The sequence below is a fragment of the Chrysochloris asiatica genome, unplaced genomic scaffold, assembly GCF_000296735.1.
Source record: "Chrysochloris asiatica unplaced genomic scaffold, ChrAsi1.0 scaffold00005, whole genome shotgun sequence".
NCBI classification, from domain to species: Eukaryota; Metazoa; Chordata; class Mammalia; order Afrosoricida; family Chrysochloridae; genus Chrysochloris; species Chrysochloris asiatica.
Window position 1 is genome coordinate 44,156,343 of NW_006408523.1, and position 27,807 is coordinate 44,184,149.

The 27,807-nt window shown below is 42.4% G+C and overlaps 1 protein-coding gene across 1 annotated transcript in view; it reads left to right on the forward strand.

Moving 5' to 3' along the window:
• Positions 1–1,497: 1,497 nt before the first annotated feature.
• The window catches only part of TBC1D4 (TBC1 domain family, member 4), a 256,076-nt gene continuing 229,766 nt past the window's right edge, over positions 1,498–27,807 (forward strand). The window contains exon 1 of the mRNA XM_006832071.1: positions 1,498–1,986. Coding sequence (XP_006832134.1) covers positions 1,498–1,986 — 489 coding nt within the window. The remainder of the gene's footprint in view (positions 1,987–27,807) is intronic.

Consider the following 27,807-nt stretch of genomic DNA (forward strand, 5'->3'; position numbering starts at 1 on the left):
TCCCATGAGTTTTGTTTTCTTATGCTGTATGTACAGCTGTGATGTGGCACTGTAGGATAAGCACTGGACGGCTAACCACAAAATCGGTGGTTCAAACTCACCAGCCGCTCCTTGGAAACCGACTACACACAACTTAACAACAGCACTTAACAACCGCACTTAACGACGGCACTTAACAACACTTAACGACGGCACTTAACAACAACAACAACAACATCTGATTTAAAGCACTGGTATTATTTTAGATGATCAGAAAAGAGGATTCAGAAACCAATACTCATTGTCCTACAGTCATTTTGACTCACAGTGACCCTAAAGGACAGAGTAGAACTGTTTCATAGGGTTTTCCAGGCTATACATCTTTATGGAAGTTGCCTGCCACCTCTGTCTCCCTCAGAACAGCTGTTGGGTTGTAACCGCCGACCTTTCAGTTGGTAGTCGAGTGCTTTACTACCAAGGTTCCTCAGAAATTGATATGTAGGATTTAGAAGGAACTGAAGCCAAGCAAATACTATTTTATGAAAATTTCCAGCGGCTCACTGGGAGCGGCCCCCTCCACAGGGGGCAGCAGAGACGCGGGGAGAGAAGGAGAGCTGGCGCTGAGAGGCCGAGTTGGCCCGGGCAGTGCCCACGCCAGTTGCAGAAGAGCCGTCCCAAAGGAGGAGTGGAAGGGGCGGACTGGGGCGGGGGTCGGAGCAAAAGGCGGAAAGGCGATTTCACAGTTGTGCTTTTGTAGGCGTTGCTCACAGCCCGCGGGACGGGAGGCGGGGTAGGAGCTTGATTAAAGAAGCCGCCTGGAAGGAAGGCGCGAAGGAGGGACGGGAACAGTAGGAGGAGCAGCGAGCTGGGCTGCGGCGGCAGGAGGAGCGGCTCCAGCGAGGCCACGTTTTATTTTGTTTTTTTCCATCGAGATAGTTTTCGCAAGCGCTTCGCGAGGACTGACCGCACCGCAGCTGAGCAGCCCCGACCTTCCAGGTGACAGTCGGTCACCCTAGTAGGAGTCAGCTCCACCCCAAATCACCCCCCTCCCGCCCACAGCCCATTCCCCGCCCAGTCTCCCAGTGCATGCCCCAGGCGAGAGCGGCGGCCGCAGCGGATCTGCAGCGCTGGAGGAGGCGGCACCGGCCCGGCGGGAGGCGGTGGCGTGAGGCCCTCGGCGTTGTGCACTGATCGGACAGACCTACAGGGAAGAAAGAGGGAAGTCCGGTCTCCAGGCACGAGCTGGAGAAAGGCAGATGCGGATTTAACCCGCCCTCTCCTTGGAGCCCGGCTGCAGGGCTTTCGCCTCTGTGCCCACCGGAACCTCTGACCTGCGTCTGGGGAAGTGCCGCCTGGGGCTGGGGCGCTGAAGCGTGGAGATCGGGGTCGCGCCGCACCGTAGCGGGCGCGGGAGCCCTGTATAGGAGTTGGCACAGTTTTCGGCGGCGCCTTCAGCACGCGAGTTGGGGGCGCGGCACGCCTGGCCGGCCCCCTCGGTGTCTTCCTTAGGCGCGAGTTATGGAAACCCCCAGCTGCATTCAGGAGGAGCCGTTTCCGCACCCCCTGGATCCTGAGTCGGGCGCCCCTTCTCAGTCGGTCCCCGGGAAGCTCGGCGAGAAGCGGTTCCGACTGTGGTATGTGGGGGGGTCATGCCTGGACCGCAGGACCACACTGCCCATGTTGCCTTGGCTCATGGCCGAGATCCGCCGGCGCAGCCAGAAGCCCGAGGCGGGCGGCTGCGGAGCTCCCCCGGCCCGCGAGGTGCTCCTAGTGCTGAGCGCGTCCTTCCTGCGCTGCGTCCCGGCGCCCGGCGTAGGGGGTCCCGGCCCCGCGGGCGCGCAGCCCAACCCAGCGGTGTTCATCTTTGAGCACAAGGCGCAGCACATCTCGCGCTTTATCCACAACAGCCACGATCTCACCTACTTCGCCTACTTGATCAAGGCGCAGCCCGACGACCCCGAGTCACAGATGGCCTGCCACGTTTTCCGCGCTACAGACCCCAACCAGGCAAGAGCTCAGCTCCGAGATGCGGGGGAGGGTTTGGGGATGTGCTGGCGCACAGGGCTGAGATTTAATAGAGCCGAAGGGGTTGGGCCCCACTTTTTTTGGGGACTGTGGTCGGGCTACTGGCGCGCGCCCTCCACGTGGCGCGAATCAACCCCCCCCCCCCCCCCCCCCCCCCCCCCCCCCCCCCCCCGCTCTCTCTCGACCTCGAACCCCGGGTTGGGTAAAAAGCGTTCTGGGGCTGAGCGGCGACTGGAGTGGACCAGTCCAAAGGAGCAGAGATGTGGGAGAGAAGGAGATGGAGAGCGCCTGGGACCGCGGAGGAGGACGCAGGGGAAGTGCGCTTCCGGAGAGGACCGCACTGTTTGGAGGGCGACCTGTGATGAAGGCTCCCCAGCCTTCGCAGTGTGTTTGTGTGAGCACGGGAGAAGGTTGGGTTCCTAGAGGCTCCGCACTCAATCTGGGCCGAGCCCTGCTCCTTGACACACTTGACCCGTCGAGTCACAGCAGCACCTGCGGGTCTTCGGTCCTGCAGCGGGGTTTAGAAAAAAATTTCTAGACAGTGTCAGAGTCAGACTGTCAGGAAGGTACGCTACTACCTTTATATGTAGAAATGAAGGAAGACCTTTCAAAAAGTTGGCAGTTTTTTTACACACTAAAGTGGAGACAGAATCATTACATATTTGAGTGATTGAATATGCAGCATAGTAAAAGAGGGATGTGTATGAAGAGGTCCAAATTTGTGTTTTTAAGTGTTTTTTCAGAGTTTATGAAATCGAGCTGTTATGACCAAACAGTGGACTTTAATTGCTCAGAGATAAGCACAATCCTTCTCCAAATGCTAGAGGTATATGAACAAAATCTTACCACACTGATTACTTTTTGGCAAACAAGCTATTTTAAAATGCGTATATTGTTTTTTTTTTTTGTTAAGTGCTGAGATTCGGTTGTTGTTGTCAAGTCGATTCTGACCCATAGTGACCCTGTACAGGTTTCCGAGGCTGTAAATCTTTATGGAAGCAGAAAGCTTCATCTTTCTGTCTCGGAACAGCTGGTAGTTTCGAACTGCTGACCTTAAGGTTCGCAGCCCGATTCGTAACCACTGCGCCACCCTATATAGGGTTGCGAGGCATGGCTGGTGGGTTTGAACAGCCAACTGTGAATCTACAGCACCACACGAGAACTCCAGAAATAGGTGTGTTGTTACGTGTCGTCCAACTGGTTCCACTCCTAGCAATCTTGTATAACGCTTCTGAGGAGCGGCTGGTTGGTTTGAACTGCTGACTTTGAGTTTAGTAGTCCAGTGCTTTTCCTACAGTACCACACCAGGATCCAAAATGTGTAGAGAGTTTTAATATATCAAAACCTTTTATAGTGCTTTTTAAAAGATGATTAACTATTTTATGTTTGCAACGTACTTTGAAGGACTAGGTTCTTAGCTTTTACCATGTGGTGCCGTGGTCTCTGGGAAATAAGATGATAAAAACGGACTGTAAGTTTAAAGCTTTTTAAGATATTCTCTTAATCCATAATTTAATTTTCTAATTGAAAGACTTTTTTAGTAATTCTGTAGTTTCCCATAGGGAGCACAGTGGTTCTGTACAATAAATATTGGACTGTGAACCACAAGGTCGTTGAGTCGACCCCAACTGATGCTTTGGGGAGTGGGGTGGGGAAGACGAGGGTTTCTGCTCTCACAAAGATTTACATCTGTGGAAACCCTATACAGGGTCACTCTGGGTCGGAACCGACTTGACAGCATTTAACAACCAACAACAACTCTGTTAAATGGTTTGTTATCTTAATACTCAGTTCTCATAATGAAGTGATCAGCATTAAATGAAATGATCTGATCAAAGAATGATTAAAATGAATTTTATTTTATCCTTATTTGATCAAATCTTGTTTTTTAAGCTTTTTGTTGTTGTTGTTGTTGTTATGTGCCGTGGAGTCGGTCCCGACTCATCGCGACCCTGTACAGGGTTTCCGAGGCTGTAAATCTTTACGGGAGCAGAAAGCCTCATCTTTCTCCCGCGGAACAGCTGGTAGTTTCGAACTGCTGACCTTGAGGTTTGCAGCCCGATTCATAACCATTACGAAGCTTTTAGATAAGTTGAAATTGGGGGTGCAGCATGTTCTCTGGTAGTGTAGTGGTTACGAATTGGGCTGCGAATCTTAAGGTCAGCAGTTCGAAACTACCATCTGTTTGTGGGAGAAAGATGACGCTTTCTGCTCCCATAAAGATTTACAGCCTGGGAAACCCTGTACAGGGTCGCTATGAGTTGGAATGGACTCCATGGCACATCACCACCACCACGTTCTTGATTTATTAAATTTTCATGGTATTTAGATTTTTTGGTTCTGTTAGTTGGTAGGATAAGCACTAGACTGAAGACTGCAACGTCGGCGGTTCAAACCCATCAGCTACTCCTTGAAAACTCAATACAGGGTTGCTATGAGTCAGAATTGACTTGATGGCACTTAACAACAACAAGAACAAGGCACCTTAAGGAACCATGGTGGCACCATGGCTTAAGTACTGGGTTGTTAACCACAAAAATCAGAGGTTTAAACCTATTGGCACTGTATGAGAGAAGGATGAGGCTGCCAGCTTCCATAAAGATTGTCAGTGTCAGGAACTCTATGAACTGGCTTTACTCTGGGTCTCAGTCTGAATCTACTCCATGGCACTAGGTTTTAAGGAGCTGTTGTATTCTCCTTGGTTTACCTTAAATTTATTGTCTTCAGATCTGATACATAACATGACTTTGTTAATTTCATGATGGTGCAAGTTTGTGTATAGTTGACATGAACCTTCAATTCTCAACAGTGGCTGCTGAGTCCCATCCGAACTCATTGGTTGGAAACCTATTTAAAACATCCATATGTGTTCATGGAGTCCTGATATGGCACTGTGGGTTAATGCACTGGACTGCAAAGTTGGTTTGAACGCAAGGTCTGCGGTTCAAGCTCACCAGCTGCTGCTTTAAACCCTAAGCAGGATTGCTATGGGTCAGAACTGATAGTTAACAACTAACAACGTATTGTGTTTAGGTATCAGAGCCTGAGTATGCTATTGCTTTACAAATAATAGCATGTTTAGGCTCGTTTTCTCCTTCTAGCCATAACAGTGGAAGTCATAATAAAGCTTTTCTGATAAAGCAAGGAAGAAAACAACTTTCCTGCTTATCTCCATTTCCCTGCTGAATCCTAGATCTGAACATATGGATTCTTATTTGCTGAGATCCTAAGGAATCCCCGGTGGAGGGTCATTAATTCCAGCAGTCTGATGTGGTCCTTAGGGGATTATACCAGCCATAAATCAGGAGGTAGTATATGGTTATGAATCGGGCTGCTACCCTCAGGATCAGCATTTTGAAACTACCAGCTGTTCTGTGGGAGAAAGATGAGGCTTTCTGCTCCCGTAAAGATTTACAGCCTCGGAAACCCTATACAGGGTCGCTATGAGTCGGAACCGACTCCACGGCATACCACCAACAGCACCACCAACTCAAATGCCTAGAGATGGGGACAGGAGAACAGAGGAAGAGTGGATAGTAGATGCCCTTTCTTAAGGTGCTTTCCAGCTCCAGCTAGAAATTACATTACTGAATGCACATCGACTCTTACCTGAATTTCTAATATCCTCTAAATCAAACCTCACCCAGTGCTGTCAGGTTGATTCTGATTCATAATGGGCCTGAAGGACAGAGGAGAACTGCTACTATGGGTTCCTGAGACTGCATCTTTATGGGAGCAGATAGCCTCATCTTTCTCCAGTGGAATATCTGCTGGGTTTGAACTGCCAATGTTGTAGTTAACAGCCTAACACTTAACTCACTATGCCACCAGGTTCCTAACTTCCCAAGAAGTTGGAAATAAGGATTTTAATGCAAGTGTAGTGGTTACGAATTGGGCTGCAAATCGCAAGATCAGCAGTTCGAAACTACCAGCTGCTCCGCTGTAGAAAGATGAGGCTCTCTGCTCCCGTAAAGATTTACAGCCTCTGAAACCCTGTACCAGGTTCGCTATGACTTGGAACGACTCCACAGCACATAACTACCACCACTAAGTATTTTAAACAGTTAAGAATCCTATGTGGGCCAAATATTCTGTGAGTGATACCAGTGTTAATGAAAAGTTGGGGGTTTAAGTCTGCATGGTAATAAACTTCTGAAATGTCAGCCACCGAAAACCCTGTGGTGTGGCCATGAGTTGGAATCGACTCTGTGGCAAGTGGTTTTGACAGGCTAGACAAAATACATTTAAGGATTTTATTCAGTGATCCATGAGGGGTCACTTCCAATCTCCAGCATAAATATTTGTTGAATGGATGTGTGCATTCTAAAAGCAATCTGTTGCCATATTTCCCTTTGGGTGTCTGAGTTCAATCAATGTGGCTTTCATAGTGAAAAGATTTAGGACCATTGGTTTTGAAAAATTTACAACTAAAACCCCCATATGTAGTGATTTTGAAGCTGGAGTTATTTAAGGAACGAATTAATCATGTTACTACCATCCAGCAAAATGACTTATATTGAGTTGTTGTTGTTGTTAGGTGCCATCGAGTCGGTACCAACTCATAGAGACCTTACGTACAGCAGAACAAAACACTGTCCGATCCTGGGCCAGCCTCACTACTGTTGCCATGCTTGAGTCCATCGATGCTGCCACTTGACATTCCATCTCGTTGGGGATCTTCCTCTTTTTCCATGACCCTCCACCTTACCAAACATGATATCTTCTCCAGCAACTGGCCCCCCTGACAATATGTCCGAAATATGAGAGATGAAGTTTGGCCATCTTGGCCTCCAAGGAGCACTCTGGCTGCACTCCCAAAACGGATCTGTTGGTTCTTTTGGCAGCCCATGGCAATTTCAGTATTCTCCAACACCATAACTCATACAGAGTAGGTTCTGGAAAATTCTGGTCACTCTTGAATTCAAAAGATAGAAGCTGTTTACTTTGCTTCTGAGTTCTACATTTGAAGTGGAGAGTTATTTGTTTGGACTTTAATGTCATTATTGAGAGAGTCTCATAAATGTTGTCCATAACTGAGCATAATTGAACTAGGTAGCCTAGAATGGTAGATCTGAAAACATTCCCAAATAAGTTGTCCCAGTATGTCTCTTATGCATGCCTCTTTTCTGAAATGGACCTATATTTTGATTGACCATATAATGGTCTGGGACAATTTTTATTGTGAACTGGGAAACCATTAATAATTATGTTGTTGTTAATTGTTGTCGAGTCAATTCCGACTCATAGGACCTTGTACAGGGTTTCTGAGGAGCAGCTGGTGGGTTTGAACTACTTACTTTGTGGTTCGCAGTCCAGTGCTGATTCTACAGCACCTTGTGTAAGTATAATCTGGACCCTTCAAGTTAAATGAGTATATGATTACCATAGCAAAATGACAAAGTTTATGTCCATGCCACTGAATTTGAGAATTGTGGATATTTTGAAAGTCTAGTCACATCTTTTGGGTGATGGATTTAAATGTGACCTGAGAAACACTGTTGTGAGGTATCTCCAGAATGATTTACCCTCTGCCTCCACATCTTCCTCGTACTTTACAGGCCACGTAGGTGTGTTCCTGGAGAGCCATGTAGCCTGAATGGCCTAGTACAGAACTATTTTTCCTAGGTGTAAAGAGAGGTAGAAGTTGGGAGCTAATAAATCAGTTACAGGTCAAATATGTAACAACACACATTGGACCCATTTTTAAAAACCTGTGTTGTTTTGCACAGGAAGAATTTCAGACTCATCACATTTCGGGCAAACTTGTGAATATTTGAATTAGGAAAAGAGTTGAAATTTGCATACTTTTTATCTTTTTACTATGAATTGAGTGAAGGTTTACAAATAAGATCATCAATTTTACATTCAACAAATCATACATTTTGTTTCATCGTAATGATTGCAATCCCCTGCATGTAATAGCAGGTATCCCACTTCCTCCCTGTGGGTCCTATTTCCATTTCACCTTGCTTCTTACCCCTTCTCAACTTTGTTCTTAGGTAAATGTTGCCCCTTTGATTTTGAATGCTTGGCCATTCCATTGGGAGCAAACCTTAACTAGTTGTTATTCCCCCATGTATACCTAACTACTGTTTGGCTGAAAATTGGGCCACAATGGTGGATTTCTTTCTAGACCTGAAGGGAGGTTGAAGGCCATAGTCTCAGGTTTCTCCAGTCTCTTTCTGACCAGTAAGCCCAGTCTTTTAAATAATGTTTTATTTTAATCATTTGAGTTTTTTCAAATAACCTCTTTTTTTCAACTTAGTTTTTGTCACTGTATTTCAACAAAGTTCTTTTTCAGTTCTCTTTCCTAATGGCATGGTGATGTCAGACCTTGTCTAAGTTCACAAGGGGGAGGAGAGAAAATCAAGATCAATATCAACCAAGGTTGATTCCTCAGAGGTGGAGGTCAAACAGAAGTCCACTGCCCGCCCAACGTTTTTGCCAATTCTGATACCAGCCATTCGTCTCATGGCAGTCTGCTTTTCTGCTGGGTTCAGTAATTTGTTGCAGTGGACACGCAAAATTTACAGTCTGTAGCTATAGTTCTAGGGTTTATTAAGGAAACAACAAGTTACAACTCAGGATCAGAGTAATGCAGGATACAGTTCTTCAGTCAGGTCACCTTATTTTCAACCATGTTCCAAAGCAGGCCTCTCCCCTCCCTCACTCTCAGGACCTCAGTCCAGCCTCTGCCCCACTCAGGCAAGTGCTGCAGCTTTTGAGCTCCACCCACAAATACCCAGAGAAACCCAACTCTGCCAGTATAAGTCCAAAGGTATTCAGCTTTTTCACTCTGTGGATTGGCCAGCCTAGCTCCACCAAGTCTCTAAGGAACTGTATCCTCTCAGCAAACCTCCTGCCACAAAGTGCTCAGCTCTCTGCATGTGGGGGCCAGTATGCTCTATGGGTCAGCACACCCCACCCACTTTAGCTACCTCCTTCCGTGGGCTGGGAAGTCCGCTGTGAGGTCTTGTGCCAGTTCTAGATTCTGTTCTCGTTGTTTCTCTGTGTAGTTTTTCACTGCCTCCAGTGTTACAGCTCTCTCTGTCTCCTGAGTCTGGAAGGTTTTCAGCACATGGTACCTAGGGTCCAAAGGAAGTGCTTTGCTCCCAGCTCTTCTCTTGGTAGTCAGTGATTCTCATCTCTTTCTGGGATTGTTGTTGTTGTTAAGTGCCATCGAATCGATTCCGACCCATAGTGACCATGCATAGCGTTTCCAAGGAGCAACTGGTGAGCTTGAACCACTGACCTTGCAGTTCAAAAGGATTTGCACTCTGGTGCATTAACTCACAACGCACACCAGAATAGACAATAATAAGGATATGTATTTAAGAGCAAGTATAACCATGCATTTGAATATATTTTATTGAATTATAAAGTATTATATATAAATTATTTATATAAAATACACTTTAAGCATAGTGGAAGGGCAGAACTGAACAGTCCCCTTGTTAGGGTTCCATATACGCAATTTGCATGGCCCTTGGTAGCATAGTGGGTTACAAGTTGAGCTGCTAGCCACATGGTTAGAAGTTTGACTTCACCAGCTGCTGTGCAGGAGAAAAAGGAATCTTTCTGATCCTGTAAATATTTACAGCCTCAGAAACCCTCTGCAGGGCGGCTAGGAGTAGGAACTGACTCTGATACATGGCAGCAGCATCCGCATCCTCATAAAGGGTTCCTTATTTGTATTATTAGCAGGCGATTTAATCCCTTTGGTGGACAGACACCTTTATTTGCAGTCCCACCCAATTGTTCTGTGGGAGTAACAAGACAATGGCTGTTATTGTTGTTTGGTGCCCTTGAGTTGGTTCTGACTCAGAACAATTGTATGCACAACAGAAGGAAGCGCTCCCTGGATCTACACCATTCTCACATCGTTGTTAAGTTTGAGCCGATTGTGTGTCAATCCATTTGGTTGGGAGGTCTTCCTCTTTTAATATGACTCTTAACAAACATGATGATGATGTTTTCCTTTTCAGGGACTGGTACTTCTTGATATCGTGTCCAATTATAAGAGAAGTCTCGCCAGACTCTCATCTAAGGAGCTTTCTATTTGTACTTCTTCCAAGACAGATTTGTTTGTTCTTTTGGCAGTCCATGGTACTTTCAATATGCTACACCAACTTTATAACTCAAATCATCAATTCTTCTCCAGTTTTCCTTATTCATTGTCCATGCATACAAGGCCAGTGTAAATACTAGGTGCACCTTAGTTCTCAAAATGATGTTTTTGCTCTTTAACACTTGAACGACATATTTTGCTGCAGATTTGCCCTATGCAATACGTTGTTTTATGTTTTGATGGCTGCTTCCATGAGCATTGATTGTGGATTCAAGTAAGATGAAATGCTTGACAAGTAAGATGAAATGCTTGAGAACTTCAGTGTTGTCTCCATTTATCATGTGGTTTATTGGTCCAGTTGTGAGGGTTTTTGTTTTCTTTACATTAAGTTGTAACCTGTACTGAAGACTGTAGTCCTTGATCTTCATTAGCAAGTGCTGCATGTCATTTTTGCTTTAAGCAAGTAATGTATCATCTATATATTGAAGGTTGTTGTTCATGAGCCTTCCTCCATTCTACTGCTGCATTCTTCTTCATATAGTATGTTGTGAGCTTGAACCACCGACCTTGTACTTCAAAAGCCTTTGCAGTCTGGTGCATTATCCCACAGTGCCACAACAGGACTCCTCATATAGTATAGCTTCAGGTTATTTGCTCAGTATAAAGAGTGAGTAAATATGGTGAAAGATACAATCCTGGAACACATCTTTTCTGATTTTAAACCATTCAGTATCCCTTTAGTCTTTAAAAAAACTGCCTCTTGGTCTATGCACAGGTTCCTTATAAGCGCAACTATGTGTTCTGAAATTCACCTTCTTTGCAATGTTATCCATAGTTTGTTACGTTCTACACAGTCGAATGCCTTTGCATAGTCAATAAATCACTAGTAATACTTCCTGGTATTCTCTGTTCAGCTAAGATCCACCTGACATCAGCAATGATATCCCTCATATCATGTCTTCTTCTGATTCCAGCTTAAATTTCTGGCAGTTCTCTATCTATGCACAGCTGCAACTGTTTTTGAATTATGTTTAGCAAAAATTTACTTGCATTTGATATTTATGTTTTATTTGATAATGTTCCCATTCTGTTAGGCCTCCTTTATCTCTTTCAATTGGTTGACCAGATAGCTGTCTTCCAAATTTCTTGACATAGACTAGTGAGTGTTTCCAGGTCTGCATCACTTTGCTGAAACATTTTAGTTGGTGTTCTGTCAATTTCTGGAACCTTTTGTTTTTTTGCTAATATCTGCAGTGCAGTTTATACTTACTTCTTCCTGCTATCAATTCTTGATTATATGCAACTTCTTGAATGGTTGAATGTCAATCAGTTATTTTTGGTACAGCGATTCTGTATTCCTTTTATCTTCTTTTGATGCTTCCTGCATCATTCATATTTTACCCAGAGAATCCTTCAAGATTTTAAGTTAAGGCTGGAATTATTTCTTCAGTTCTTTCAGCCTGAGAAGTACTGCGTATTCTTCCATTTTGGTTTTCTGACTCCAGGTCTTTGCATATTTCATTGGAATGCCATTTTGCCTTTTTGAGCTGCCCTTGGAAATTTTCTGTTTAACTCTTTTACTTCCTCATTTCCTCTGGTTGCTCTAGATATTGTACATTGAAGAGCACATTTCAGAATCTCTTCTGACATCCACTTTGGGGTGTGTGTGTGTGTGTTTCTTTTCTGTCTTTTTATTGACATTTTGCTTTCTTCATGTGTGATGTTCTTGATGTAATCTTACAACTCATTTGTTTTTCTGTCATTAGTGTCTAATGCTTCGAATCTGTTCTTGAGATGGTTTCTAAATTCAGGTGGGATATACTCAAGGTTGTATTTTGGCTCTCGTGGACTTGTAATTTTCTTCAGCTTCAGCCTGAACTTGCATATGAACACTTGCGGGTCTGTTCCACAGTTGGCTCCTGGCCTGTTTTGGCAGATTTATTGAGCTTCTCCATTGTCTCTTTGAACAGATGTCATCAATTTGATTCCTGTGTATTCCATCTGGCAAAGTCCAAGTGTATAGCTTCCATTTATGTTTTTGAAAATGGTATTTATAATGAATAAGCCATTGTTGTTGTTGTTGTTAAGTGCCATCAAGTCAGTTCCAACCCTGCATAGAGTTTCCAAGGAGTGACTGGTGAGCTTGAACCACCAAGCTTGTAGTTCAAACGGCTTTGCAGTCTGGCGCATTAACCCACAGCGCCACACCAGGACTCCGAAGAAGTAATTGTTGTTGTTGTTAATGTGCCATCGAGTCAGTTCCAACCCATAGCGACCCTGTACAGGGTTTCTGAGGCTGTAAATCTTTATGGGAGCAGAAAGCCTCATCTTTTGAAGTCATTAGTCTTGCAAAATTCTGTCAGTGTAATTTCTATCACCAAGGCCATATTTTCTAACTAACGATTCCTTCTCTTTGTTTCCAATTTTCACATTCTAATTATCAGCAATTATCAATGCCTCTTGATTACAGGTTTGTTCAATTTCAGACTAAAGAATTTGATAGAATTCTTCAATTTCTCATCACTGACTTTGGTGGTTGGTGCATAAGATTGAATAATAGTCATATTAACTGGTTTTTTTTTGTAGGTGTATAGATATTATCCTATCACAGACAGCATTGTATTTCAAGATAGACCTTTAAATGTTTTTTTGATGCAGAATGTGATAGAATTTCTCTTTGTCATTCCTGGCATAGTAAACCATATGATTGATATAAAATGGATATTACCTGTTGACTTCAGTTCAGTGATGATTTGTGGTTAAGTTGTTGAGACTAATGCTTAGGATATCAATTATGCATCCCATTTCATTTTTGACAACTTCCAATTTTCCTAGATTTATACCTCATACATTACACATTCTGATTATCAAGAGATGTTTGTAGCTGTTTCTTTTCCTCTTGAATCATATTCCATAAGCAAATGAAGGTCTTGAAAGTTTTCCTCCGCCCACATCATTAAGATTGACTCTGTTTGAGGAGTTGGCTCATCCCCAGCAGTATTTTGGATGCCTTCCAACCTGTGGAGCTCGTCTTCTGGTACTATATCAGACAACGCTTTACTACGATTCATAAAGTTTTTGGGTCTAATACCTTAGAAGTGGACCACCTATGTGTTCTTCCTAGACTGTTATTAGTCTAGACACTCCACTGTAACCTGCTCCATGAATGACCCTGCTTGTGTTTGAAACATCAGTGGCATACACACAAGCTATCACAGAACAACAAAGTGACAGACACGTGGGGATGGTTGGAAGGGCTATACTAAGTAATGAACTGCATGGCGGTATATTGTTATAGAAGATAGAAAATGATACATTATCATTTAAGATTGCAATTGTATAACGTAAAATTGTAAATTATAAGCATAATGAATCTTAACTTTATTATAAAGCACAATAAAGCAAGAAGCATTGGCAGTAAGTCAGGTTAAAGAGAAAAGAACAGAGATGGATGCAGTATGTGAATTTTAAACTTAGATAAAACCCAAATGACATGATCCTCTGCTGTGTAGTATTGCAGGAGTTCAAATGCTTAAACGTGGTTTCTGAAAAACCACAGGATGCATGTGGCAAATGCATGCTAACCTGACTGCAGCAGTGGGCGGTATTGCTGTTTTGGAGATCTTTCATCATTATTGGTTTTGTAGCTATGTGTGTTGTTATTTTGGAAATTTGCTTTTGGCTTTGTTGTTGCTGTTGTTAAGTGCCATCAAGTTGGGTCCAACTTACAGTGACCCCATATAGGGTTTCTAAGGAGTGGTTGGTAACTTTGAACCGCCGACCTTGCTGTTCAAACCAACCTTGCAGTCTAGTGCTTTTCCTCTGGTGCCAAAAGAGGGAGATACAAGCTTATGGAGTTTATAGCTAGATTTGTATAACCTTATTTAGATAAATCAATATTCAGATAATTATATTAACACTGGGTGAAGGTGTAAAAACCTTAATTTACCTTTAACAGGGTTCTGAACAACACGTTTGGAAAACATGAATATGACAAAATTGGGTTTAAATTTTAGTTGTTATTTATTACAGTACGTCTTCTGATACCCATGATCAAATGACAGGAAGGGACAAAATGTGGAATTAAAATTTTGGTGATTTTAATTTCAGGTCATTTTGACACAACTGTGTGCAGCCTCACCAAAAGGAATGGGGTGAATTTTTAGTATTTTTTAAATTACAGATGTTTTTCAAGTTTGCTTTTTTGCAGGAGGTTGGGGTTGGAAAGAGGATCTCCAAGTAATGTGATCTTTCTGGCTAAAAATAGAAGCCCAAATGTGTTTCTCCAATTCTTTTATTTTGTAGATCCCTTTTACTAGTTAAATACTGTAATACCTCAGAGACACACTGAGGATTCGGTTCCAGACCGGCAGTGAAGCGAGTCCCACGGATTATTTTTTTGGTTCCTAGCTGCTCCCCGGAAACCTATAAAGGGTCGCTCTGGGTCGGAACTGACTCGTCGGAACTTCACAACAACAACAACAACAATGCATATAGAGGAGTCCTGGTGTGGCGTTGTGGGCTAATGCGTCAGACTGCAAAGTCATTTGATCTGCAAAGTCAGTGGTTCAAGCTCACCAGCTGCTCCTTGGAAACCCTATACAGGGTTGTAATGGGTTGTAATCGACTCAACGGCATTTAACAATAACAACAAATGCATATAGAAAGGAGCTCTGGTAGCGTAGTGCTTACGAATTGGGTTGCGAACCTTAAGGTCAGCAGTTCGAAACTACCAGCTTTTCCACAGAAGAAAGATGAGGCTTCCTGTTCCTGTAAAGATTTGCAGCCTTGGAAACCCTGTTACAGGTTCGCTATGAGTTGAAACCGACTCCACGGCACATAACTACCACCACCACCACCAATGCATATAGAAGTTATGTTTGCACTATGCTGTAGTCTGTCAAATATACAATAGCACTATAAAAAGTTTGAAATATTGTGAAAATTATCAAAATATGACAGCGGCGTGAAGCAAGCACATTGTGTTGGAAACATGGTAGACTTGCTCTATGCAATATTGTCACATACCTTCAGTTTACAAAAGAAATGCAGTATCTGCGAAGTATTTTTGTAAATGTTCACAGGAATTTCTACAGTTTTCCCAATTAGAGTCCTGGAACCATGTACTATTAATATTCTATAACTTGTGAGTATCAATCTCAGATTCTAGGTCAAACAGCGCTTCTGGTGGAGCCAAATAATTGTTACTATCTCATGATTGTATCTTCAGTTTCAGTAATGGAGTTTGTAATCTGGACAGATACAATATAATATAGGATTTTAAAATTTATTAAATAAATCAATATGTTGAATCCATTGTCCCGTCCCAGTCTTTTCAAACCTATCTCTTGCCTTTGTCCTGCCAGTTAATTTCCTGTTGGTAAGGCAGCCTGAGTGGTTTCCCCCCAAATTAAAGTGATGGCCTTCCTGCCTGTCTGTCCAAATCTTTCTTCCTCTTAGGCTATCAGTGTTAGCATGGTAGCTCCATAGGATAGATGCTGGACTGCGGACCACAGGTTCAGTGGTTCGAGCCTACCAGCCACTCCTTGGGAAAAAGATGAGGATATCTGCTCCACCAAGATTTAAAGGCTGGGAAACCTTCTACATAATCGATATGAGTTGGAACTGACTGGTGTCACATAACAACAACAGCAGGTTATAAGTAGCATGTGCTCATTATAGCTGATGGCATGCCTCATTACTCAGTGCTGGACCTTCCTGGATTCCGTTGCTCACTTTCAAGACTCCCCAGTGCCGATTGCCTAACTCTGACTTGTTGAATGCTGTGTGCCTGATTGGATTTCCTTTCTGAGAGAGGATCTGGTTTCTGGCCTTTACCTTTTCCTTTTGGCTCCTTCCAAGGCTGTTAACCATTTATGTACAGATTTTGTTTTCATTTTCTATGAAACATTGCAAAAGGTCTGTTGGCCTAAACATGGTCAGCCCCATGGTGGGGTGAATGGGTGGGCATCCATCCTTAATTCTTACATCTAATTTGAGGCTGATGGAATAGGCAAATCTCTTTCTAGTTTCTAATTGCAATAGTAAAACACTGTAGAAGCAGGTGCTATATTTTATTTCTAGATACCTCTTTATGTTTTAAATCCCCACCTCTCCCCCTCCTGTTGATTTTAACCCCTTTTGTTAATTTTTTTCTTTTTCCTGTGGTCAAAATAGTAATGACATTTGGTGAATTTGTTTGCTCTGTATTCTGTTTTTTTTTTGTGGTGTGTGTGTGTTGAATGGGTTAGTTATATCAGTAAGGACTATTAACTGAAAGCTAATATGCCACTGGAGTTCCTGGGTAGTTGTAAATGGTTAAGTATTCAACTGCTAACTGAAATGCTGGTGGTTCAAGTCCATTCAGGTGCATCACGCAAACTCACACTCGAAGGAGTTGATTCTGATTCATGTAGACAGATTAGATTCATGTTTCAGAATAGAGCTGGTTTTTAATGACTGTGATCTTTCAGAAGTTAGATTGCTGACCTTTTTTCTCAAGCACCTCTGGGTGGGCTGAAACCACTAAGCTTTAGGTTAGTTGCTCATCTCGCCACTGTTTGTGCCGCCCAGGACTACCTGGAAACCCTGTGGAATGCAGTTATGTTCGGAAGCAGAGGGTCGCCATGAATCAGAATCAGTTGGAAGAAAACGAATGGTGGATCTTAGCCATTAGGGAATTTTGAAGCTAATTGTCATTAAGTCTTTCTTTCCATTGGAAGTTAGGATGAAGTTAGGCCGAAGATATACATTTGAAGTTGTATTGTTGATTTTAATTAGTAGAGCATGAATATGACAAAATTGGTGGTGTGCCACGGAGTCAGATCTGACGCACAGCGACCCTGTACAGGGTTTCCGAAACTGTAAATCTTTATGGGAACAGAAAGCCTCATCTTTCTCCCACTGAACAGCTGGTAGTTTTGAACTGCTGACCCTGAGGTTAGCAGCCTGACTTGTAACCACTACACTGTCACCCCCTTTAAATCTATTTTAATGGATATATGAGATAATACAGAGTGTTTTGTTTTAGTATAAAGGATACATAAAAACAATCTTGAAAAGTTTTCACGTATTCTCATTGATGCCTACCTTATAGCTAGTTCCCTTTGGCTTCACCCACAGCAGGTATTCAGCATTTGGCTTTACCTTTAGAAACTGGACCTTAAACTTCTAGAAGCCAGATGAATTATAATAATTGCTGTGTATTGATACTAATAGCTAAGCATTCACTTATTGTCTAGACCTGGAGGGTTTGTGATAACAGATTGTTAAACCCCCACCATAGCATTTTTGTGACTCGGTAGGTCCAGGGTCCGGGGTCAGATGATTTCCATTTCTTACACATACCCTAGTGATGGATGCTGGGACTCCTGGTCTGAGAACTACACTTTGATAAACTGTTGTTCAGGGGTTGGCAAGTGATGGCCTGTATTTTTGTAAATATGATTTTGTTTATATATTAATTTTGGCTGTGCTCATGCATCATTAGTAGTGTTGGGTAGTAACAGTGTAAGAGATGCTATATCCCATATGCCTAAAATATGGGATATATGGTCCCTCACAGGGAAACATTGCTGATTCTGGCTCTAGACATTCCTATAAAAATAGTTACATCTACCCCCACAGGGGGATGTCTGTGCCCACAATTGCACTTAAAAATTAAATACTTTTTTTTTTTTAGTTGTCATTTATTATCAATATCTCTACAAATTCAGTCTTTGTTTGTTTTTGAGGGTGGGCACGAGAATAACTTCTTCAAATTGTGCTGCAACATTGTAGGTAGTGAAGTGCTGTTGAGTAGGTTCCTGCTCATGGTGACCCTGTATAGGGTTTCTGAGGAGTGACTGGTGGGCTTGAACCACCAGCCTTACAGTGCCAGAAGATGCAAACTGCCTCCCCCCCCCCCAACAAAAACAAAAACAAAAACAGAAAAACCATGGATGGCTGTAAGTGCAGTTCATTGTTTCTCAAATATATTGTAGGTAGGGGACTACTTGTTTTTTTAATCCCCATTTTATATACGAAGAAACTAAGGCTCAGGTAGTATTCCTAAAACTGAGGCTCAATTTATTTTCCTAATGGCACAAGCTAGTAATTGAAGCAATCTTAGATAGCTAGTTAGTAATCTAATTTGGAAGATAGTAATCTAATTTGAGGAGTCATGGTGTGGTGCTGTACAATAAACACTGGATTGCTAACCACAAGTTCAGCAGTTCAAACCTGCCAGCTGTTCTTCAGAAACTCTATACAGGAACTGACTCGCTGGCACTCAACAACAACGACAACAACAAATCTAATTTGGAATATGAGCCTTGGCAGCATGTTGTTGTTGTTGTTAAGTGCCGTCGAGTCGGTTCCGACCCATAGCGACCCTGTACAGGGTTTCCGAGGGTGTAAATCCTTACGGGAGTAGAAAGTCTCATCTTTCTCCCGCGGAGCAGCTGGTAGTTTCGAACCGCTGACCTTAAGGTTCGCAGCCCTATTCGTAACCACTACGCTACCAGAGCATAGTGGGCTGTAAATGGCAATGTCAGCAGTTTGAATCGGCTAGCTGCTCCACTGGAGAAAGATGTGGTTTCTGCTCCTGTAAAGATTTACAGCCTTGGGAACCCTATACAGGGTTGCTATGAGTCGGAAAAGGCTCTACAGCACATACCCACCATCTCCAAGTACTTTCCAAAAACCCACTTTGTAAATTTTATTGATGACTTTCATTTATTGCTGTAACCCAGCCTCCTCCAACGGCTGACTTTTTTCAGCATTTAAGTATATATTTGGCATGTAGAATTGAATATATAATTACGGATGCTTGTAACCTAGGAATTATATTTCAGTCCTCCTTTTTCACCTCCTCAGTTTCAGCTGTAGAGGGAAGTCATGTTAATTCTGTCTCAAAAACATATTCTTAATTTCTCCCCCTCTCTCCCTCCCCACCGTCACCACATGAGCCTAACCACCTCTTAGCTGAACCCCATTGTACTGCCTCTCAAACCTTCTCCCTGCTCTGCTCTTGCCCTCCTTTCAATTTGGTCTTCCACAGAGCAGCAGATGCCTTCTGCATTGAGCATAATGTTCATATTCCTCACCATACGATTCTTTATGATGTGGTCCCTGCTTGCCTCACCAATCTTATCTTAGACTATGGCTGTTTCTAGGTATCCTTCGGGGATTGATTTCAGGACTTCCGAGGATACCAAAATCCGTGGATGCTTAAGGTCCTTGTATTAATTGATGCAGTATTTGCATATAACCTACATACAATAAACCCGTATAATTTAAGTCATCTCTAGATTCCTTCTAATACATAATACAATGTCAATGCTATGGAAACAGTGCCTTATGCTTCTTCTTGGCCTTTGACTACTTGACCTTTTTGGCTTGTGACTCTTTCCTGTCACCTGATTGAAGCCAGGGTGCAGAAGGTCATTATTCTTCTACAGGCTTTCTTCATTTCAACTTGTACAGGTCATCTTCCTTTTTAAAGGAACTTTTCCTTGTGATTTGGATGAAAGTTTACAGAAAATTGGTTTTCCATTCAATAGTTCTTACACATTCTGATTTGTGACATTGATTGCTTGCCTCCTTGTGTTTCGTGTTGTCATTGCTTCCTGCCTTCTGAGCTTTTCTCCCAGGCAGATGCTGCCCTTGTATGTTGAAGGACTGGTTGTTCTGGGTAGAGTCCCTGGTGGTGGTGGTCACCTTCTAGACCTATCTTTTGTTTGGCTGAAAGTTGAGCCATGGGGGCGGTTTAAAGGGCTAAAGGGTGACTAAGGGACATAATCTTGGGTTCCATCAGTCTCTCTCAGACCAGCAAGACTTGGCTTTATTATTGTTATTTATTTATTGAAAGGAGCTCTGGTAACATAGTGGTTACGAGCTGGCTGCTAACCTCAAGGCCAGCAGTTCGAAACTACCAGCTGTTCTGTGGGAGAAAGATGTCTGTTCCCGTAAAGATTTATCCTTGGAAACCCTATTCAGGGTTGCTGTGAGTCAGAACCTACTCCATAGCACACCACCACCATTTATTAATTGAGTTTTGTTCTCTGGTTTCAACATCATAAAAGTTGAGGTTCAAGAGGCCCATTAGACCTTTGGATTAGCTATTTCAATATGCCTTTGATTTTCTTCAGTCTTCTTTGTTTCGCTGGGAAGAGACCAATAGTCAGAAGAGAAGCTTGTATGGTTCCCATTTTATGCTAGATGAATTTTTTCTCAGGTTCAAGTTTCTGCTTAGATGCCATCTTGGAATGACCTCCAGGGGCCTTTACCTAAAGTAGATAATATTCCACGTTTCATGTATATCATAATTTTATGCTTTCTTTATGATACTTAACAAATTTAAAACAATTATTATTTTGAATTATTATTACTATTTTTTTTGGTTCTGTCACCACCTCTAAGAGTCCCGGTATGGCGCTGTAGAATTATCACTGGACTGCTAGCCACAAGGTTGGTGGTTCAGGCTCACCAGATGCTCTTTAAAACCCTGTATGTACAGGGTCGCTGTGAGTTGGAACTGGCTCCATGACACTTTACAACAGTTGTTGCTGTTGTTAAGTGATGTCGAGTTGGTTCTGACCCATAGTGACCCTGTATAGGATTTTCTAAGAGCGGCTGGTGAGCTTAAACCGCCTACCTTACCTCTCAAACGGATTTTGCAGTCCAGCACATTAACCCACAGCACCACATCAGGACTCCTACAATAATGTTGTTGTTAGGTGCCATCGAGTTGGTACCCGACTCATAATGACCCTTTGCACAACAGAATGAAACATTGTCCGGGTCTGGGCTGACTTCACAATTGTTGTCATGCTTGAGCCCATTGATGCTGCCACTTTGCCAATCCATCTCGCTGGGGGGTCTTCCTCTTTTTCTCTGACCCTCCACCTTACCAAACATGATATCCCTCTCCTCTGACTAGTACCTCTTGACAGTATGTCCAAAGTATGAGAGATGAAGTTTGCCTATCTTGGCCTCCAAAGAGCACTCTGGCTGTTCTTTTGGTAGCCCATGGCACTTTCACTATTCTCCTCCAACACCATAACGTAAATTAGTCAGTTCTTGGTCTTCCTTATTCACTGTGCAGCTTTCGCATGCATATGAGGTTATTGAAAATGCCATGGCATGGGTCATGCACACCTTAGTCCTCAGGCTCACATCTTTGCTCTTCAACACTTTAAAGAGGTCTTGGGCAGCAGATTTGCCTAATGCAATACGTCATTTGTGTTTATAATTTTAGAGTTGTCATGCTGTTTGTAATCTTAATTGGGATTATGTTGTTGTTGTTAAGTGGTGTTGAGTCGGTTCCAACCTGTATAGATTTTTCTGGGGACTGGCTAGTGAATTTGAACTGCTAACCTTGTGGTTCAAACTGACCTTGTAGTCCACACCGTCACACTTTGTTGTTAAGTGCCATCATGTCGGTTCCGAGCCATAACAATCCTGTATAGGGTTTCTGAGGAGCAGCTGGTGAACTTGAACCGCCGACCTTGCAGTTCAAATGGCTTTGTAGTCTGACCCATTATCCCACAGTGCCACACCAGTACTCCACACCACCACACTAGGGAAGTCATATTTCTATATGTAAATCATGTAGTTTCTGAAAATATTTAGTAGACTAAATTTTCCCTTTTATAACACAGGAAAGCTGGTGGAGCATTGGTTAAGCACTCGGCTGCTGACCCACACAGAGAGTCTTTGGGAGAGGTCTGTTCTCATAAAGATTGCAGCCTCAGAAACCCTATGGGCCAGTTTTACCCTGTCCTAGAGAGTCGTTATGAGTTGGAATGGACTTGACTGTACACAAGTATTACCAAGAAGTTTACTGAAGTTGCCAACAGGCGAATGAGCAGATCTGCAGTCTTCTCGTTCAATACTGTGAATGGCACATTAGGGGATATGAACAGTGAATATGTCCTTACAATAATTGGATTATTTTCACTTGTGAGGCATTATTATTTAAGCTTCTCAGTGGAAACATGATCTCATTTGGAAAGCTGTTTAGTTCTTCAATGCTTGACAATGCTTTTGACCATTTTTATTCACCAAATCTAGACTTGACCATTTCCTTAGGCCCTGAGCTTTATCCTGACAAGTGGCCCTAAGAAGTGTTTTAAATTCTTTTTAAATAAAAAAGGAAAATGATTGAGAGAAGAGGAGATCTACTGAGTGTGAGACCTGGGATAGGGAACAGCTCTGGCCTGTGGCCACAGTGAGCTGCTGACTGATAAAAAGAAGGTCGCCTTGGCATTCTGCATTTACTGGAGGAAAGCGGCATGCCCTTGAGACACATTAGTCACTGCCCTTGTGTTCCTTTTATCTAATGTTTATCATAAGAACTGTTGATAGACTGATTCTAGCTTCAGCGGCCACTGGGGCGTGTGCCCAGTTAACAAGTAAGGTGGAATTCACTGCTCTGTAAAAGTCTCATTTGGTTGCGTTTCTATTTTAACGAAGTAATTACACAAGGAATACTTTTGCTTTTTAAATAAAGATTAAAAACTGCCACAGTCATTTGCGTTTAAAATACAGGACCCTATCTCTCCCTCCTTTTCTAAAAAATGGCATTTGTTTCTCAGGCAGCTCATCTCTCTATGAGCTGTATCCATCACTATATTTTCTTCACTGTTCAGTCCCTTGCACACAGTAAGAAACTCTCTTTAGTGTTGTTGTTTAGTGCCGTTGAGTCGGTTCTGAGTCTTAACAACCCTGTGTAGGGTTTCCAAGGAGTGACTGGTGGATTTGAACCAATGATCTTGTAGTTCAAATGGACCACAAGCTTGCAGTCTAGTGCTTATCCTACAATGCCATACCAGGACGCCTCTTTTTACAGTTGTTAAATGCTGTTGAGTTGATTCAGACTCATAGTAACTCTGTATAGAGTTTTTGAAGAGCAGCTGGTGAACTTGAATCAGCAACCGTGCAGTTCAAACCGACCTTGCATTAACCCACAGCGCCACATGGGTCATTCCACTGGTGAATCAGTGTTGTGTCTTATGGGTGATCTTCGCTGTGACCTTTGAATACCTGCTCGTCATTAGTAAGTTTGTCCTGAAGACATAACTGTCATTGATGGTGCATTTTTCAAAACAGCAAAGGGATTTGCTTATTAAGTCAAAAGGCAAACGTGCAAATGTAGACAGTTTCCAAACGTGTTTGCCTGTTTACTAAGGTCTCTCCAAGTGGAGGGCACAAGTTGGTGTGAAGGTACAAGCTGTAAAGTACATATTGAGTATGAGAGTTGGTATTTGTTACTATTGGCTTTGAGTCATAAATACATTATTACCCCATTTACTTAGGAACCAGCTAAGGTTATAGCAATTGTGTGTGCGTGATTGTACCACTTAGTAGTGTCTCTCGAAAACTGGTTGCTATACTTTTCTTGTGAGAGCAGAATTGATTCTGGACATTGGCAGTGGGCACTGACAAATGCAATCTCTGTAGTTTTGTTTCTTAGCTGTTTATGTTTTCCAGGTTATTTTTAAAAGTCATGCTGTTACCATGATGAAGAGGTGTACAACACATGCTTTGAATATACTTGTGAGTTGCTGTCAAGCTAGGTCAGCTTCGACTCATGGTAACGTATTTCTCAGAATGAAGCCCTGTCTGGCACTGCTTCATTCCAATTCACTGTTGTGACTATTGTGCTAATCCTTCCCACCGGGGCCTCCCTTGCTCTTACTGGTCCTCTACTTTACCCAATACATTGTTCCCATCCCGAAAGCAAGCTTTCCTCATAATGTGTCCAAAGCAAGTGGTCCACAGGATTTTCATTGCCTAATTTTCAGAAGTAGATCACCTAGTGTGTCTTAGACTGGAAATTCCACTGAAATGTGTCTACCATACGTGATCCTTCTGGCCTTTGAAAGCTAGGTGGCATAACTTGAAGCATCATGCACCACACAAGCCACCACAGAATGACAGGCTGAAAGATGGGTGGCAGTTGTGTATTCTTGGATTTCCATATTTCAGATGTTGTTAAGTGCCTTCGAGTTGGTTCTGATACCCTGTATAGGGTATACAAGAAGTGATTGGTGAATTTGAACTGCCAACCTTGGAGTTCAAACTGACTTTGCAGCCCAGTGCCTAAACCCACAGCGCCACACCAGGACACCATAATTCAAATGGAGGCTTTAACATGATGTGTTATTGTTGTTAGGACCTGTCACGTTGATTATTACCCTTGGTGACCCCATGCTTGTGAAATACAACTGTTCCGTAGTGTTTTTCTTTAACACAGCAAAACACACACCGATTCAGCAGTTTCTACATGTACCGTTTAATGACATTGAATGACATTGATTATATTATCACCCTCCGTTCTGAGTTGTTCCTCTTTAATTGACATGAATTCACTGGGCCCTCAGGTTCTGATCAATTTGCTGTTGTCACTTTGAACCTCATATGTTGTTGTTAAGTGCCATCAAGTTAGTTCTGACTCATAGTGACCCTGTATAGGGTTTCTGAAGAGCAGCTGGTGAGCTTGAACCACTGACCATGCAAACCGACCTTGCAGTCCAGCACATTAATCCACAGCACCACACCAGGATTCCTTATAGATAGTTCGTAAAAGAGCACAGTGCTTAAGGCAGATGGTTTTTACTAGTTAAGCTGAACTGTTGTTTGGTTTTAAGAAAACTTCAGGGGATAGTTTTAGTTTAAAGTTTCTTAAGATTATCTCAAGGCAATAGTTCTGGGAGTTCATCCAACCTTTATAGCTCCAGGAAGCCTGGAGACCATGACACTATGAAATTTTGGTATTCTATAGAATCTTTTAAAAAAAAAAGTTTTATTGTGAATTATGTGATAGTTTACATGGGACAACATTATAGAATCTTTGATCAAAATGTTCAATAATGATAGCTGGGCACCATCCAGTTCTTCTGGTCTCATGGCAAAGGAGACAGCATAGGGTTTCATGGTTTTGACCTTTCAGAAATAGATTGCCAGTCCTGTCTTTTAAGGTGCTTCTGGTTAAGCTAAAAGGTAGTTAAGCACTTAACTCTTTGTGCCACCCAGGACTCCAAAATAATTGTTTGTTTTTAAAAATGATTTCTCCTCCATACCTGATACTGCAGAGGGCTTGTATATGGTTTAAGTTTTTGATTCTTGCTGTCTAACACCAACAGGGTAAATGCAGGAAAATCCCATCCTTAAATCTTTGTGATCTACCACAAAAGAAGTGATTGAGTTTTCATTTGCTAGTTGATGGCATTTGCAAAAGTGGAAAAAAAACAACATATGTGTGGGGCTGAGACAACAGACCTCCAGCTAGAGAAATCAGACTGGACTGGACGTGGGAGATTTGAAGATCTGGCCTGACTCCTTTCTGGTTAGCCATATGAATATGAGCAGTTAGTTAATCTTCCTTGTCATGTTTTTTTTCTAGCTGTTCCTTTATTCATTATCTCATCCATTCATTCATTTACCCATTTCCTTAACCATCCATTTGTTCAGTAATTTAGAAGATTGATGATTGTTATGTGTCTGGTGTCAAGCCTAGATGGCACAAATGGCTAAGTGCTCTACTGCTAGTTAAAAGGTTGGTGGTTTGAACCCACTCAGAGCCTCCTGTGCTAGATAATACCTTGGACATATATTGGTATATAAGATAAACATATCCCCAGCTTCATGCATCTTACAGTATTCTCCTCTGTAAAATGGAGATGGTAAGATTTACTGACTTCATAGGGTTGTATGAGGACTAAGTGAATTGATTCCTACTACAAAAACACTTAGAACACCGTCATAGTAGTAACTGCTCCTTAATGTTACCAAATACCCACAAATTCCCAGTTTCACCTTGTGATAAAGCTAGGAAGGAATAGAATGGCGTACTGAGCAAGAAAAGAAGGGAAAAGGGAAACTTATTTAAATGGGTTGTGTATTGGATAGATCTTTTCTTAATGTTACTAGGTGCCACTGAGTTGCTTCCAACTCATACTAACCCCATTCATGACACCACAAAATACTGCCCAGTCGTCTGCCATCACAATCATTGCCATGTTTGAGCACAGTCCATCTCACTGAGGGTCTTCCTCTTTTATACGGATCCTCTGCTTAACCAAGCATGCTGGCTGTCTTCAGAGTCTGGTCCCTCCTGACAACATACTCAAAGTATGGAAGGTGAATTCACATCATACTCATTTCTAAGGAGAATTCCAACTGTACTTTTTCCAAGATTTTTCATTCTTCTAGCAACCCATGGAGTCCTGGTGTGGTGCTGTGGGTTAACGCACCAGACTGCAAAGCGGTTTGAACTGTAAGGTTGGCAGTTCAAGCTCACCAGCTGTTCCTAGGAAACCCTCTACAGGGTCACTATGGGTCGGAACCAACTTGATGGCACATAGCAACAACAATAACAGCAACCCATGATATACTCAATATTCTTCCCCTATACTATAAATGAAAGGCATGAATTCTTCACTGCTATTCTTTTTCATTGTCTAGCTTTCACAAGTCCATGAGAGCCAAAATATGACCTTGAATATATCCCACCTGAATTTAGAGATCATCTGAAGAACAGATTTGATACATTAAACACTAAAGACCAAAGACCAGAAGAGTTGTGGGATGACATCAAGATTATCATACAGGAAGAAAGCAAAAAGTCATTAAGAGGACAGAAAAGGAAAAGGTCAAAATGGATGTCAGAAGAGACGCTGAAACTTGCTCTCCAGTGTAGAGATGCTAAAGCAAATGGAAGAAATGAAGAGGTACGAGAGCTGAACAGAAAATTTCAAAGGTCAGCTCAAGAAGATAAAGTCAAATATTACAACAAAATATGCAAAGATCTGGAGTCAGAAAACCAAAAAGGAAGAACACGCTCAGCATTTCTCAAGCTGGGGGAACGGAAGAAAAAATTCAAGCCTTGACTTTTGTTAATGAAGAATTCTCTGGGCAAATTATTGAATGATGCAGAAAGCATCAAAAGAAGATGTACAGAGGCACTGTACAAAAAGGAAATGGTTGATGGTCAACCATTTCAAGAGGTAGCATATGATCAAGAGCCAATGATACTAAAGGAAGAAGTCCAAGATGCATTGAAGGAATTGGCAAAGAACAAGGCACCAGGAATTAGTGGAATAAAAATTGAAATCTTTCAAAAAAGTGATGTGGCACAGGGGGCACTCAGTCATCTCTGCCAAGAAGTCTGGAAGACAACTATCTGGCCAACTGATTGGAAGAGATCCTTATTTGCGCTCATTTCACAGAGAGGTGACCCAATAGAATGCGGAAATCATTGGACAACATCTTTGATATCCTATTCGAGTAAAGTTTTACTAAAGGTAATACAGAAAAGGCTGCAAGCATACATTGACAGAGAACTTCAAGCCTGATTCAGAAGAGGCTGTGGATGGAATAAGGGATATCATTGATGATGTCTGATGGATCTTGGCTGAAGGCAGAGGATATCAGATGTTTACCTGTGCTTTACTGACTATGCAAAGTCTTTCGATTGTGTGGATCATGACAAGCTATGGACAACATTGCAAAGTATGAGTATTCTGGAACACTAAATTGTGTTCGTGAGGAATCTGTACAATGACCAAGAGGCAGTTGTTTGAACAGAACATGGGAACACTGAATGGTTTAAAATTAAAAAAGATGTGTGACAGGGTTGTGTTCTTTCACCATACTTTATTCAACCTGTATGCTAAGCAAATAATCCGAGAAGCTGGGTTCTATGAAGAAAAACATGGCATCAGGATTGGAGGAAGACTCATTAACAACCT